Raw genomic sequence first — 14,033 nt, forward strand, 5'->3', positions numbered from 1 at the left:
TCGCTGCCTAATCCCTGCTGACTTTCCAGGTACTAATAGATTTTACCTCTAGACACTTGCCTGTATTCTGTCAGGGACAAGGTTCTTAACCCATTTTTAGAAGCTGTATACAGGTAAATAAACTTGACATTTCAGAGATGGAAAAGAAAACAGCAGTGTATCTTTAGCTAAATTACAGCTTTCAACATAGAAATTAGAATATCTTTTTCTTTTATTAATAATATTATCAGAGCCAGTCAATTTTGTCACCTGTCATTAACTATTAAGAGATAAAGTTGTATTTTCTTCCTTATACTTAATTCATCCAAAAAATTAATAAATGAGTTTCTTATGAACATTAATTAGAAATAATAATATAACTGTATGCACTTCAGACAAATAGAGCTTGGCTCAGAGAATGCCTTTCAAACAGATATATTTCATTTACCTAACATTGATCTAAAGATATATTTTATTTTTTTTCTGTACTAGACATGTAAAGATATATTTTATTTTTTTTCTGTACTAGACCTGAAATTATGTAAAGTAGCAAGTGTGGATATCACCTATCATTTAGAAATACTACAGACTAGGAAAAGCATGAATATTCCACAATAGTTTTCAAGTTGAAAGTTTTTTTTTAAAGAATTGGTTTCTTGACATGTTTATTTTAAACATAATAAATTTGAATGTCTGAGAAACTTAACATGAATTGCAGCTGGAAAATAGAGCTCTATTTCCTTTCACCATCTTATTTTCTTCTTCCCAATATTCCAAAGAATACTGTAATAGTTGTTTCCTACCTACAACAATTACTCTCATGTTTAATAAGAATATAAAAGAAACTGTATTATAATATAAAAATGTAAGCATTCATTATGAATTTACTAAAAACAACAAAATAGGGGCCAGTGTTGCACATTTTATTTTCTATTTAATTGCAAACTTCCTTTTATCCTCATACCCATCAGGTAAATGTCGATAATAAATGAACTAGTTTAGTATCTTCAATGAATGTAACGTAGGAAAGGTTAGGATACCCTGGTTGTCTTTTAACAATGTTACATCAGATTATTTACATAAAATTACAGAATGTGAAATCAGCGTGACAACAGCCTGATTTACTGTGTAATAGTATATAAAACTCATTCTTAAAAGCCTGCCAAAAATACTTGCTTTCAAGATATTTGTAGCCATTACTTTCATTCAGTTTTATTTTCAAATTTTTCAATAAGAAAATAGAAGTCTATTTTGGCACCTAATATTTTGCTCCTGACGCTTTTCTCCCTGCTTTCCACCATGCAAAATGACACTTATTCTTTCTTTTCTCTCTTTCACTCCCTCTCCCCTTGCCCAAGCCTTCCTTAAACACACACACACACACACACACACACACACACTCACACACACACAGACACACACACAGTGCAGCTTGATACCACTTAATAAGTATAGAGGTGTATGTGTTTTGGGGGTGTCAAACAGCTGTCACAAACTGTCACCTCCACAAGAGAAACCTTGGCACACAACAAATTAAACTACACTTCTTTTTTAGCTGTCATTATTCATAGCCAATAAGTTGAAATGCTCTCGGCATTTCATGTGCAAATAAAACCATGAGGAAGCGCAGTAGATCAGAATAGTGGGCCAACAGATAAAACAGAGAAAACAACACGCTGTCTCAGGCCTTCTGAAGTGGCTCATCATCACCCCTGCACCAGCGTGCACCAAATGAGATCCAGCCTGGGGCAATGTATTAAATATGCATATCAAAGCAAACGAAAAAATAAACCTGGAGATTCAAATTGGACACATTTACATGCTGAAAATGTCCCACTCATACCACTTCACAGGTAGTAGTAGTTGTGGGGTATTTTCTCCTTTCTTGGTGGGTGGGGGGGCGGTGTGGGAATGGAGGGTGGACTTGCAGAAGAGGCAGACACAGGAGAGAATTCGCTTTGTAGGGGGATGCTTAGAAAGGAATATAACCAATGCACCTATGATATAGAAATAGCAAAAATGGTGAAAACTCTGCAAGGTTTTCTCTCCCCTCCTGCATAAAATTCAAGTCTGAAGCAAATCTCGCCATTTCCCTCTCGGTGTGCTGGTGGAACAAATTATTGCTTCCTTTCAAAACAAATAGCAGGGGGCTAAAGTAAAAATGTTATAGTTCAGAACTCTAGGAAATAAAAGGCTTTAAATTATGATGCCCAATGAGGTGGCAAGCCCTCATGGGTTCAAAATAAATCAGTTGTCATCTTTAGTTGATTGGGGGCCTGAAAGAGGAGCAACAAATGTTACAGTTGACTCTTTTATCCAAAGATGATGATTGTTCAATTATTAAAGTGCTATCCTCTTAGGTACCACTTCCTTTTTGAATATAATTTAAATATTACAATAGTTTCATAAATGGGCACTATCGGCCAATACTCTAGACAGCCTAGTTTATCTTATCTCTTCCCTGCAAACACCGGCATGTTCTAGTTCCATACATCCACTTGAAAAACAGTTTCCAAGAAACTATTCTAGAAAACCAAGTAATCAAGACCCTTGGAAATGTCATGAGAAACGTTTTTGGCTGCAGATAACTGTGAACTTCTCATCCTACACACCGTGGAACTAGATTCCTTCTCATCCCCCCCAACGTTGCAGGTTGCATTGGAATTGGGAAACAGGAAGCAGTGAAAATAAACAAATAAATTACGACAACAACAACAATCTCTAAGGGACTGTCATGCCTTGTGGACCACCACCACGTATCATATAGCCACATATCAGCAAGTAAACTTTCCATAGCTGCTTTCTGCATCCTTATGATTTTAGTGAACACACTCAAATACAAAAGAGCCCCTCAAAGTTCACCCCATCATGAAGGAAAAAGCCAAGAGTAAAGATAGCAGTAGGAGCTTTCAATGCTATAGTATTTATTCTGTCTCAGAACTAGACAACCAGGAGCACTGATGTTTTCTTTCTTTCTTTTTTTTTTTTAAACTTTTGTTCTCAGGCTAGCTTTCCATACAGGACAAAGGCTCATAATTAAAATGTATGACTGGATATTTTCAAAACTTTTTTTTTTTTTTTTTTTTTGAGGGTGGAGGAAGATAACCTCACAGAAGGTTTATTCTCAAGACATCTCAACCCATTCCTCTTAACACTTAGGAATGGCGGGGGGAGGTGGTACAGGTTGCCTTCCAGCCTCAAAGCCTGTTTAACTCCACGAAATGTTAAGTTAATCTTTCAGCCAACAAGTTATTAGACTATAGCCTATATCACTTAAGTTGTAAGCTCAACTGAATATAATCTATGTCCCCCACCCCCGGCTTGGGTTCCTATAAATAAACTGCTGTTCACACCCACTCTTTAACCTTGCCACTCCTGCCTTTCCTACCAGCTGCAATCTTTCTTCCCTTTGCTTCTTTTTCAAATTTTCAGTCTCACTACATATGCTTTTTTTTTTCTTCTTTTTCTTTCTTTCTTTCCTTTTTTTTTTTTTTAAACATCAGACTCCCTAAATCGGTTCCAAAATAGGATTAAAAACAGAGAATAGAAAGAAATCTCCCATCCTGGCCTGACATACACAGTCACTCCTTACTATACTGTGATTCCATTCAACAACTGTGTAAGTGTTAAAATTCAACCACGAACCTATGGTTACTCAATCGCGATTCCCTTCAGCTTTCTGTAATACATTGTTAATAATTGTTTCATCAAAGTTACTGTCTTTTATTATGAAGATGCTTCAGGCACTTGGCAGTAAGTCCATATACTGACAATAAGTTTCTATAGAGCAAGAGCTCGGAGAATTGTAATGTGTTCACTCCTTCTGTTATTTCTAATGCAATGTAAGATTGCCAATAATTCTCCGGACTGTCATCTCTGTGAGAGACTGGGAAATCGGCCCTCCTCCCTGGTTCCTCTTGTCCTTCAGTTCTCTCTCTCCCCCACCCTGTCCTGCTAGCTGACTTGCCTCTCTGTCCAGGCTGCACTGATTACACAGAGTTGAGGAAGCAGAAAAGGCAGCAGTCACCATATCAAACAGACAATTTGCTAACACTCCAGCCACCAAATCCAGGAAACTTTACACATTAAGAGCACAAATCACTCTATCAACTCCCTGGTTTCTTTGGTTCTCCACATAAATAAGGAAAGGGGCCAGGAAAGGGCAAACGAAGATGAAGGCTATGGCAGAGGTAGTGAGAAAGGGAGAAAAGAGTCCCAAAGAGACCAGGTCATTTAAAAGAAAACTAAGTTTAAGCTTAGCTAAATGTCACAACAAGTTTTTTTATTTTTTTTTTAAATGCTTTACCCAGTGGTCTCAAAAGAATGCGAAAGGGCTCTCAGACTTACATGGTCAGCGAGATTTGTAGAGGATCCTGAAAGTTCTTCGTGATCTGACTTGGAGCTGCCGTCTCTTTCATCAATGACAAGGTCGATGGGCATTTTCCCCTTCAAACAGCTAATGTACCGATGGCAGAAGTTATCACACAGTTCGTGGACCTAAAAGGAGGATCATGGTGGAGGGTTCAGCTCATATTGTTGTTGTTATTGTTTTGTTTCATTTTTAAAGGGGAAAAAAATCAGGTTGCAAGGTTACATTTGGAAAGAGCAACAGTGCAATGTCTTCCAAACTAACTCTAATTAATGGGTGTAATACTTGAAGGCAAGGAAACAATAGAGCAATTGTTGCAGCAGATATTATTCTCCAGAGACTTCCCTGAGCAACAAGTTACTATAAAGAGGGAAGAAACAGGACTGGAAATAACTGGGCTCAGACTGGGAGTCCAAGGGGGAAAATCCGATTTGATGATAACATCACAATGTTAGAACACTGGAACTGGGAATAGCATTGGCATTTGCGATTCAATAAGCTAAGAGTTTTGCACGTTTCCAGGGGACAGTGATTGAGCTGCAGAGTAATGTAAAGACACCCCAGCGAGGAAGATTCCCTCTGCCTGCACCTAACACTTGCTTTGGTCTGAGGGTGAGCTAAGCTAATAGAGACGCAAGCAGGCTGATTGTCCAGTAATACAAATGGTTTGCTGCATTTCAGAATAATCCTGAATGCCTAGGGGGAAAGGCAGGAGGGGGTGAGGTAGGGAAGCAGGAAGGGCTATCCTGATTCACCCATCCTCTGAGCTCTTGGGTCGAGCAGCAATTTGAAGGACGGACTTGGTAACAAGTTGCTCATAACCTCCAGGGGTTCAATCCCTCAGACTGGAGGCTTGTTAAAGACATCCCTGCTCAACTAAGAAAGGAAAGCGGCTAAATCAAAGTGAGGAGTGTCACTCTCTGCTTACCTTTTCTAACTCCAAAAGATGAAACCTTAGTACTTGTATTGCTTGTATCATCTGAAAGAAAAGTTTAGAGTGTGGAGTTAAGGCTCTGTGACTCAGAAGTCCTGAGTTGGGGGCGGGGGGAGTGAGGGAATTGAGCTGGGGATGGGGGAAGAAGCAGGCAAGTGGCCAGGCAAAACCCACACATCAAGAAATCATCAGAAAAACCAAGTGATTACTGATCATCTCTGCCTCATTGGCCACGGGGTAGGAATCTGACTCAACCTGAGCCGAAGCATCTAATATCTTTGCCCCCTGTGTTCACTGAGCTATTCGTGAGGACTGCTTTCCTAGGTCCAGGCCTTCTTTCTCCGCCTGAGTCTTTAACCGTCTCCTCTCTCGACCTCAAGCCAAATTTAAAAAAAAAAAAAAAAAAAATCAGCTTCTCCGGAGAGAAAGCTTTTTAGAACCGCACACCCTGCGAAATCCGTCCTTACTGAAGAAGGAAATACTCCAGATGAATGGTGAAGCAAGGCCTTTGAAAGCGGATTTAAGTACTTTTAATATTGAAATTGTGCAAATTAGCAAAAGAATCGCACCTAAAAGTGGCCTGCGCCCGCGCGCCCCATTACCCCCCCCCCCCCCCACGTTTCTCCGCCCGCCCTCCGCCGCTGCGCCAGCGGTTACTTCCTTCGGGTGAGCTGCCGGGGGCTCGGCTGCCTACCCAGGCAAATAGAGGAAATAACTCACTTCTCGCAGCCTCGCTCCCCCGGCCGAGACCAGGGACTCATCCCCTGCGCACTCTGGGCGCTGTGTCCCCGCCTGCTGCTCCCTGGCCTCCACTTTCCCTGAGGTCCATCCCACCCCTCACCTTCCATCGCCCTTGCGGGGGCTCTAAGTTGTTCCCTCTTCCTCCCTGTCGTTCGTGAGCTTCAAAAGAGGCTCTGCTCCAACTCCCCGGAGCTCCAGGAGGAAAGTGGGTGCTTCTAGGTAAGGTGGGGTGGGGAGGGGGAGCACGCTGGGGAAAAGCAAGAAACGGTGTGGCTTACCAAATTGTCCAGCTCTGGATTTGAGGAAAAAAGTGGCTTTTCAGCGCGAACCTGTAAGAAGCAGAGACAGTCCACATGAATGACCACCTCACCTTAAAAGAAGAAAAACGCTGTCACGGACTAAACCGTGTGAGTGGGTATGGTGGAAGGGCAGTGGCGGAGAAGAGGAGAGGGGCTTTGGTAAAATACATGAAACAAACTAGTGCCTTAAATTAGTGGGTTCGGGTGAAAAAGTGCTGGGGCCTTCTACTACTGGCCCCATTAAGGGCCACCTGGAACTGCTAAGCTGTTGCTGGGAATTCAGAGCCGTTCTCTGGGACCGAGTCCCCCCTCAACCAGCCGTCTAAGGGGCTGTGACTCTCAGCCTCCCACACCTTAGCACCCCGCGTAGACTGACCCAAGAGGCGCCCAGCTTCCTTCCCTCCCGGGCACTCTCGGGTGCCTCACAGCCCCTGTCCCCAATACTTGTTCAAGTAGCTGCAGGCGGGAGAAAAGGCCAAGCCCCAGATTAGGAGTAGGTCAACTTTAATTCGAGGGTCGAGCCCCTGTATTCCTGGCTGGGGGGAAAAACAAACACCCATATTTATCTCCGCTTCCAATTCGCCTCCAGGCTCAGGGATGGGGAGGAGGCGAAGAGGACGGACTGGGCCAGAGGAACAGATCGGGTGTCCCTGCCTTTTCCTCCTCTTTAATGTAAAGCTCGGAGGAAAGGGGAGGGGGAGTGAGGGTCTGCAGGAGGGTGAGTGGGTCAAGAAGGTTGGACCTGCTTGGCGAAGACCGCGATGTCCTCATTGAAGGAGTCGGAGGAGCAGACGTCCCCGCCGGCCACTCCGGGTTCCCGGGGAGTGCAGGTCGCCAGCTCGCACTTCTCAAAGACCAGAGCTAACAGAGGAAACAACGGGTGCCTAACGGGCAGCGCCACGCAGAAAACACACACACGGAGACGGGGTGCAGAGGGGAAGGAGCAAGAACTGTAATCAACAAGTTTGGAGGGTTCGAATTCCTTCTTTAATAAAACAGGCACGCATCACACTTTACAACCCTTCCTTAGCCAGCCGAGCCTGGGTCAGAAATAGAAAGGAAAAACGGCCTGGCCCTTTCCCTCAGCTCAGGAGTCCCTCAGATCTAGTCGGAGAAGCCCCTGGCCACTTCAGCCCGCCAAGTAAGAAAAGCCTCAGTTGGAAGTAATGAAACATCCAAGCAGCTCAGGCAGTCTGGAGCTGGGAGTTGATCCAGACCCAATCCCCACACTACAGAGGCCGCGGAACCAACCCCCGAAACCCAGCCCTGACCTCTCAAGAAAGGAACGGTCTGTGAAATTTAAAAAAAAAAAAAAAAAGAAGAAGAAGAAGAAGAAGAAGAAGAAGAAGAAGAAAAGAAAAGAAAAGAAAGAAAGGGGAAAAAAGCTTTAACGCTCCATATTAAGGGTTACTTTGAAGGAGGCCGAAGGCTTCACCTATATATACACCCAAAGTGGTATTTCTTACACCTAAATCAGAGAGCGTGCTCTTCCAACCTTTTCACCCCCTCGCCTTATAAACTTGTTTGCTCGACTTCTAGTAAAGCCTGTGTGCGGGGGCCAAAATAATAGGAATGCTAAACGCCCAAGAGCTTCCTTCCAAAGACCACATTTCTCCAGCAGGCAAAAATAAATAAATCGAGTGTTAAAACTTGGAAGTGTGCGTGCGCGTCTGCCCTTTGTGTTCCTCCGGGCGGCTTAGCTGCACTTCGGGATGCTTGCGGCCTCTGGCTTCAGGCTCAGTTGCCGGTTACCAACCGTCCCCTCCCCTCGGCAAACCGCCGCCTTCCCCACCTCCTCTCGACTGGGAGAGCACCAGCGGTACACTTTGGGACCAAGCACCTCCATCCCTCTCCGAGTTCCCTCAGAATATAAAATATGTGATTTCCAGCCATCTCCCTCAGTCCTCCTAAGAGCAGCTCTGTGCAAGCAGCAGTCCCTTCCAGCCCGCTGCACTTCAAGGTCTACCCCTTTATTTACAGAGAATTAAGAAGTGGGTGATTAGGACTTCCTGGCCGACAGACACAGCCCTGATTCCAGCTCAAGCTGCATTTAGTGACTCCCAGACTCTCGTTAGGAAACAAGAGGGGGAAAAAAACAAAACAAAACAAAAACAAAACAAAACAAAAAAACCCCCAAAGTTGCTCCTCATCTGCAGGAAACTTTCTCCTTCGTCAAGGCCTCTGTTAGGGGGCCTGGAAGGACCAATTCTGCGTCCTTTGGCCAGGAATCCCGTCCTTGGGGAGAAGGCCCTGGCAAGATTCTCAGTCACTCTGGGCTGTGGGGTCCGGAGTGACGGGGCCGTGGGGGTTGAGGAGGCTTTCTCTTTCGGGGACTTAAACTTAAGGCGAAGAAGAGCAGGCCCCCTTCTCTGTCCTTTCTGAGGCAAGCGGTTCCCACCCCCCTCCCCCGCAGAAATAACTCCCCACTTAGTCGACCATCCCCTCAACCCCCACAGAGACGAACACACACTCGCACTCACAAACAGTATGCTGGGTCGGGAGGAGGGGGGTTGGTTTACCCATAGATCGCGTCCTTGTCCCGCTTCAAGGCGTCGTTGACAGCGGATCCCATGCTGGCCGGCATGACATTGGGGTGCGGGGCGTGCGCGCCGTAGTGCTGCGTGGCGTGGAGCGGCGGCCCGTGGTTCAGGTGGTGAACCGGAGGGATCGGCCGCGGCGCATGAGGGTCTCCGTACATGGAAGCAGGCACCCCTACTCCGTCCATCCCGCCGTAATGGGGCAGCTCATCGTACTGTCGGAACCCGGCAAGGGGGAGGGGGCGCGGGAGGTGAGGAGAGCCGAGGGGGAACAGAAAAAGAAGATAGGAGAAGAAAGCAAGGAGAGAAGTGGGAAAGGAATAGAGGTTGGTGGGGGGGGGCAGGGGAGAAAGACGAAGGGAAGAGGGGGCAGGCAGGAGGGGGGGGAGAAATAAAAACAAAGTCAGAAAGGAAAAAAGTACTGAGCACGAGTTGAACACACAGAAACCAAACCAGCCGAAACAACGAGTTGAAAGTTGCGGGGGGAATTGTTTTTAAATTTTAAAATGAAAAAGTATGAACCAAGAGCAGCGTTTAGAGTAGGGAGAGGGGGCAGTGAGGCCAGGGACTGAGGGGGCTCCGGGAGGTCCCGCTCGGGCCGGAGGCAGCAAGAACCGTAGCGAGCCAACCGAGGGAGAAGTGGAGTTAGTGTGAGGAGGAAGCCCCGGATCCCACCCCTCACCCCCCTTCGCCTCCTCCCGAAGATCCAATAAATCAAAAGGCGAAATGAAACAAAATAAAGAGAAGAAAAACGCTAATAATCAGGAGGAGAACGCCGAGGAAGAGGGAAGACTGGGGCCAGTGCCTCCCCGGGGGCAGGGAGCGGAGGGGAGGGGGGAATAACGTGAAAGTTACCAGAAACATTATTTAGCAGCGGATTCCCTGCGTCCTTGTCAATTTCAGAGACAAAACAAGCAGCCCAGGCTAGTCTAGGCGGCGGCGCAGCGGCTGCGGCAGCGCGGCCCCAGCGGCGGCCCCGGCGGCGGCGGCGGCTCCTACGCAGCCCGTGCCCGCCCCGAGCCGCGGGAGCAGCGGCGGCAGCGGCGCAGCAGCGGCAGCGGCGGCAGCAGGAGAACCGGGGGAATCGCGCTGCTGGGGTAAAAGCTGGAGCGAGGCGAAAGCGTGTAACAATTGCACACGCACACACACACCACTCACACGCACTCGCCGCCCGCCCGCTCGCACAGCGCTGGAACACGCGCGCCCAGACACGCACACACGCACGCACACACACACTCGCACACACGCAGAGGCACGGGGGGGAAAAGCCGATGAATAATTTTGCTGCTATTTTTTAAAATACTGGCCGCCATCATCAAGCAGCGAGCAGCAGCAGCGTTGAAGGGAGAGGAGGCATCGGGACAGGCCCCTCTTAGGAGAGGATTTATATCTAGGTAAGTGTTGGAGATTTAAACCTACCCTTTGCGCCATCAGTCTGCGCTCCAATAAACTCCTGGATGTGTCGTATATTTAATATCCCAGTCCGGATAAGAAAGTGATCTAGGCTGAAGATTCCTTTTTTTTTTTTTTTTCCAAACCAAAAAGACTTCTCCCAATTCTCCAATATGTTATTTTTAGGGGGAAAAAAAAAAAAGCCCAGGCAAGACAACGAAGAGTTTTTTTTTTTTCCTGTGATATTTCTTCTTTTTCTCTTTTTTCCTCTTCTTCCTCCTCCTCCTGATCTTCCTCCTCCTCCTCCACCTCCTCCTCCTCCCCCCTCCCCTCCTCCTCCTTTTCGGTCCTCCTTTCCCCCTCTTTCTCTTCTCTTCCCCTCAGTTGGAAAAAAAAAAAAAAAAGAAAGAAAAGAAAAAGAAGAAACAGAAGAAAAAAAAATTGTCAAGCCCCCGAACTGAAGGTTACGAGCGGCCCGTCAGCAGCCCACATGTAACCGAACTGTCGTGTTTCATGGCTTTTTGCCACTCCAGCTGTCAATCAAAGCCCGGAATGTCAAGGTAGTGAATGAATGATGGTTGATGATGATGAAGAGGAGGAATCTTTCAGACCCGTTTTTTTTCTTCCAGTAAAACTCCGCGAGGGGTTTCTGCTTCTTGAATTTTTTCCTCCCCCCTCCCCCCCTCTTTTAGCTTGGCCCCCGCGGTATCTATAATATGATCCTCTCTCTTTAAAGTATCGTTCAAAGAAAGCAGAGGGGAAAAATCAAGAAAAAAAAATGAATAGTTTGCAAAAATTGGACTTCCTCCCCCCCTTTCCTGGTAGGTATTTTGTCTCTCCCTCTCTCTCTTTCTCGCTCGCTCGCTCTCACTCGCGCTCGCTCTCTCGCGCTCGCTCTCTCGCGCTCTCTTTCTCTCTCTGGGAGATGAGTGAGTGTCAGTAGGTGTTGGCAGGTTGGCTGCTGCCTGGCTTATAGAAGAGCCTCAGTTTGGCGGCGCGGGTCGGCGGCGGGAGAACGAAATGACGGAACCCGGAAGTCGTGGTGGCCATAGCCCGTCGTACGGCGGAGACACATCCCGGGAGTGGGGAGCGGGAGCGAGGAGGAGCGCGCCGCGCGGAGCCTCTGATATGCAGCGAGTGCGATCGGACGGCCCCGGCTGGGGGGGGCGGGGGAGGCGGGGGGTGAGGGGGAGGGGTGGTAGGAGCTTGGCAGACCCGAGCAAATCAGCGAGCCTGCTCCTCCGCGGGGACGGCCGGGGAGGGGGACGGCCCGGGAGGGGGGCGGCGGCGGGGTGGGGGACGGAGAGGGGGAGCCGGAGGAAGAGGAGTGTGAGTGTGTGTGTGTGTGTGTGTGTGTGTGTTCGCGCGCGCGCGCGGCCGAGGGCGCGCGCATGCGGGCGGGCGCGCGCGAGAGAGGAAAGAGGGAGAGAATGAAGAGGACAGGGAGAGCGCAGAGAGGAAAACTGCAGAAAACCACAGGGAAAGTACGGTACAGCCTCAGCTCTTATAATTTTTTTTTTTTCCAAACTTACTTCTAGTTCATTTTCCCATTACACCGGGCTCAAGCCTAATGGGGTCGTTTCGGGAACATTTGGCATGGCGCTCTTGCTTTTGTTCCTTTTAATTTCGCGGGCCCCCACTCCTCTGCCAGCCGATTACTGCGCCCTTGAAGGCTTTCTGCTAACATCCAGGAGCAGCAGGCTCTGCAAACCGTACTACTGCGGAACTATAGTTTTTTTCGTTCTTTTTTTTTTTTTTTTTTTTTCAAGTGGTACTTTCTTTCCTGTGCACATCCAGCACCCTTGTTTTCAACATTTAATTTTTCCAGGACAAGAAGAGATCAACTTAACTCAGGACTCTCTCCTAGCGGTGGACAACGGCCACCTTGGAGAGTCTCTGGGGGCAGCGGTGGAATTGGGAGGGAGGAAGTGGGGAGGAGTCGTTTGGGTGTTTGATGTTATCTGATGTCGCCAAAAGGGTGTGTGTGTGTGTGTGTGTGTGCTCGCGCGCGCGCCTCTGTGTGCGCGCCTCTAATGTGCGCCTCCGAAGTGGCTCTCACTTAGAGCTGGGAAGCATTGGAGACAGAGGGGAGAGAGATAAGATGCCTTGCAGGGAGAATTGGTCGGTATACCCTGCCCAGCTTTGTTGTGGTCGCCCAGGGTGCAGAGACCGGAGCGTGGTAACGCCAGCTGATGGTTGTGTTAATTGTACCGGGCAATTCCTCTACATGGGGAAGACGGACCTACTCCGTATGAACTTTTCCTAAAAGGAAAAGAAGAGGGGGCGGGGGGAGGGAAGGAAGGTAAATATCCCACTTGGTTTGTGTAGAAGGTAGTTCTGGCCGGTGTCTCACCCAATCCCTGGCTGGAGCTGCACCCAGCCTCACCTCCACGCCTAGGGTTTCCCGGTGGCCAAGCGTCAATCACTCCGAGCCTGGAGCTGGGGGCGGAGTTATGGTCACCCAGCGCGCGCTGCGCAGCTGCCCCCTCCGCACCCCCCCTCCCCCGGCTCCCGCCTGCCCAGAAGTCCGGCCCTGTGTGCTCCGAGAGCACCCTCTCTCCCTAGCTCCTCGCTCTTTCCCGGTTCATGGTCCCTGACCCAGAGACTCGAAAACAGACTGTTCCTCAACAGCCGATTCCCTCTCCAACTTTGAATTCATTCTGGAGAGTAGAAAGTAGGGTATTTTCCGCGCGCGACTTTGACCCGACTTCCTGGGGGATGGGAAGCATAGGGAAAATAAAAGGTGTGTGTGTGTGTGTGTGTGTGTGTGTGTGTGTGTGTGTGTGTGTGTGAGGGGGGCGCAGATGAGCTTGGGGCGCGGGGGGGGGCGGCTTTCCATCTCCTCTGCTTCACTGTAAGCTTTCAGGCAACACTCAACTGAGCTTACATCGCAGCCTGCTGAGACACCAAGCTAAGTCTGAGAAATTTGGCCCCGTTTTAATAGGAGTGGGGAATGAGCTCCGGAGGTCAATAAAGCCCTCCAAAAATAATGAATGATTGAGCACCTGTGATGATGATAGTGATTACCAGAGCAATTAAACAGTTTGATTAAATGAGCCATCATAACAATGATGTCTGCGGGAAATCGGCCCTCACATATAAAGATAGTGCGGAGGGGCTGGCAGAGGCGAGGGTAGTGCTACGCCAGGGAGCCGGGCTGCGGACTGCGAGGTATTTGCCCAGTTGACCAGAGCAGGGACGGCCGGGCACTCGGAGCTTCGGAGAGGAGAGTCTAGACCAGACTGCCAGCACTTTTACGCCGGGCTTCAAGCCTGTGTGATCCAACGGGTATGAAACCTACAGGTTGTGGGGAGGGTCCGTCTCCCTCCTCAGATTTTTTTCCCTAGAAGAACTCCAAGATTAAAAGCATCCTCCCTATTTGTTGCTGAGTTGCTCGTCGACGTATTAAAAAAAGGTGAGTAGAAAAGGAAAGAAGACACAAAAGAAAAAAGTTGTCTTGCAGAATTTTGTTTCAAGCGGCAGTTACGTGAATTCAGTTTAGCCGGGGTGGGAAGGATGAGAGAAAAATAACAATCTGGTCTCGCCTGCGGAGCGTTTTCTACTAGAGATCTTGAAATTGCTGGATCCGAGTTCCCCGTGCAGCGCCGCTAGCTGAGAAGTTTATAGTGATTTTTGGTTTTTATTCTAACAGTTGTTCATATTTTCAATATTGCGTGTGTATTGTCGCCAAAAGGGTTATTGTTGTTTTAAATAGCCTGTATAGTGAGTGCCAATTACTTCTCTTTTAAAAAAGAAACTCAATTTCCTTGATAAATGCTCCT

At 47.9% G+C, this 14,033-nt stretch overlaps 1 protein-coding gene across 9 annotated transcripts in view; it reads right to left on the reverse strand.

Moving 5' to 3' along the window:
- Positions 1–10,511, reverse strand: part of MEIS2 (Meis homeobox 2) — a 208,060-nt gene extending 197,549 nt beyond the window's left edge. For 2 of the 9 annotated variants that reach the window (XM_032343228.1, XM_032343226.1), the window contains exons 1-6: positions 10,279–10,511; positions 8,842–9,074; positions 7,065–7,206; positions 6,302–6,352; positions 5,277–5,327; positions 4,327–4,476 (exon numbers count right to left, since the gene is read on the reverse strand). In XM_032343228.1, the coding sequence (XP_032199119.1) occupies positions 4,327–4,476; positions 5,277–5,327; positions 6,302–6,352; positions 7,065–7,206; positions 8,842–9,074; positions 10,279–10,290 (639 nt within the window). In that variant the 5' untranslated portion in view covers positions 10,291–10,511. The other 7 variants (XM_032343232.1, XM_032343230.1, XM_032343233.1 and 4 more) reach the window with 5 other exon arrangements.
- Positions 10,512–14,033: the final 3,522 nt, after the last annotated feature.

The sequence above is a fragment of the Mustela erminea genome, chromosome 5, assembly GCF_009829155.1.
Source record: "Mustela erminea isolate mMusErm1 chromosome 5, mMusErm1.Pri, whole genome shotgun sequence".
Lineage (NCBI taxonomy): Eukaryota > Metazoa > Chordata > Mammalia > Carnivora > Mustelidae > Mustela > Mustela erminea.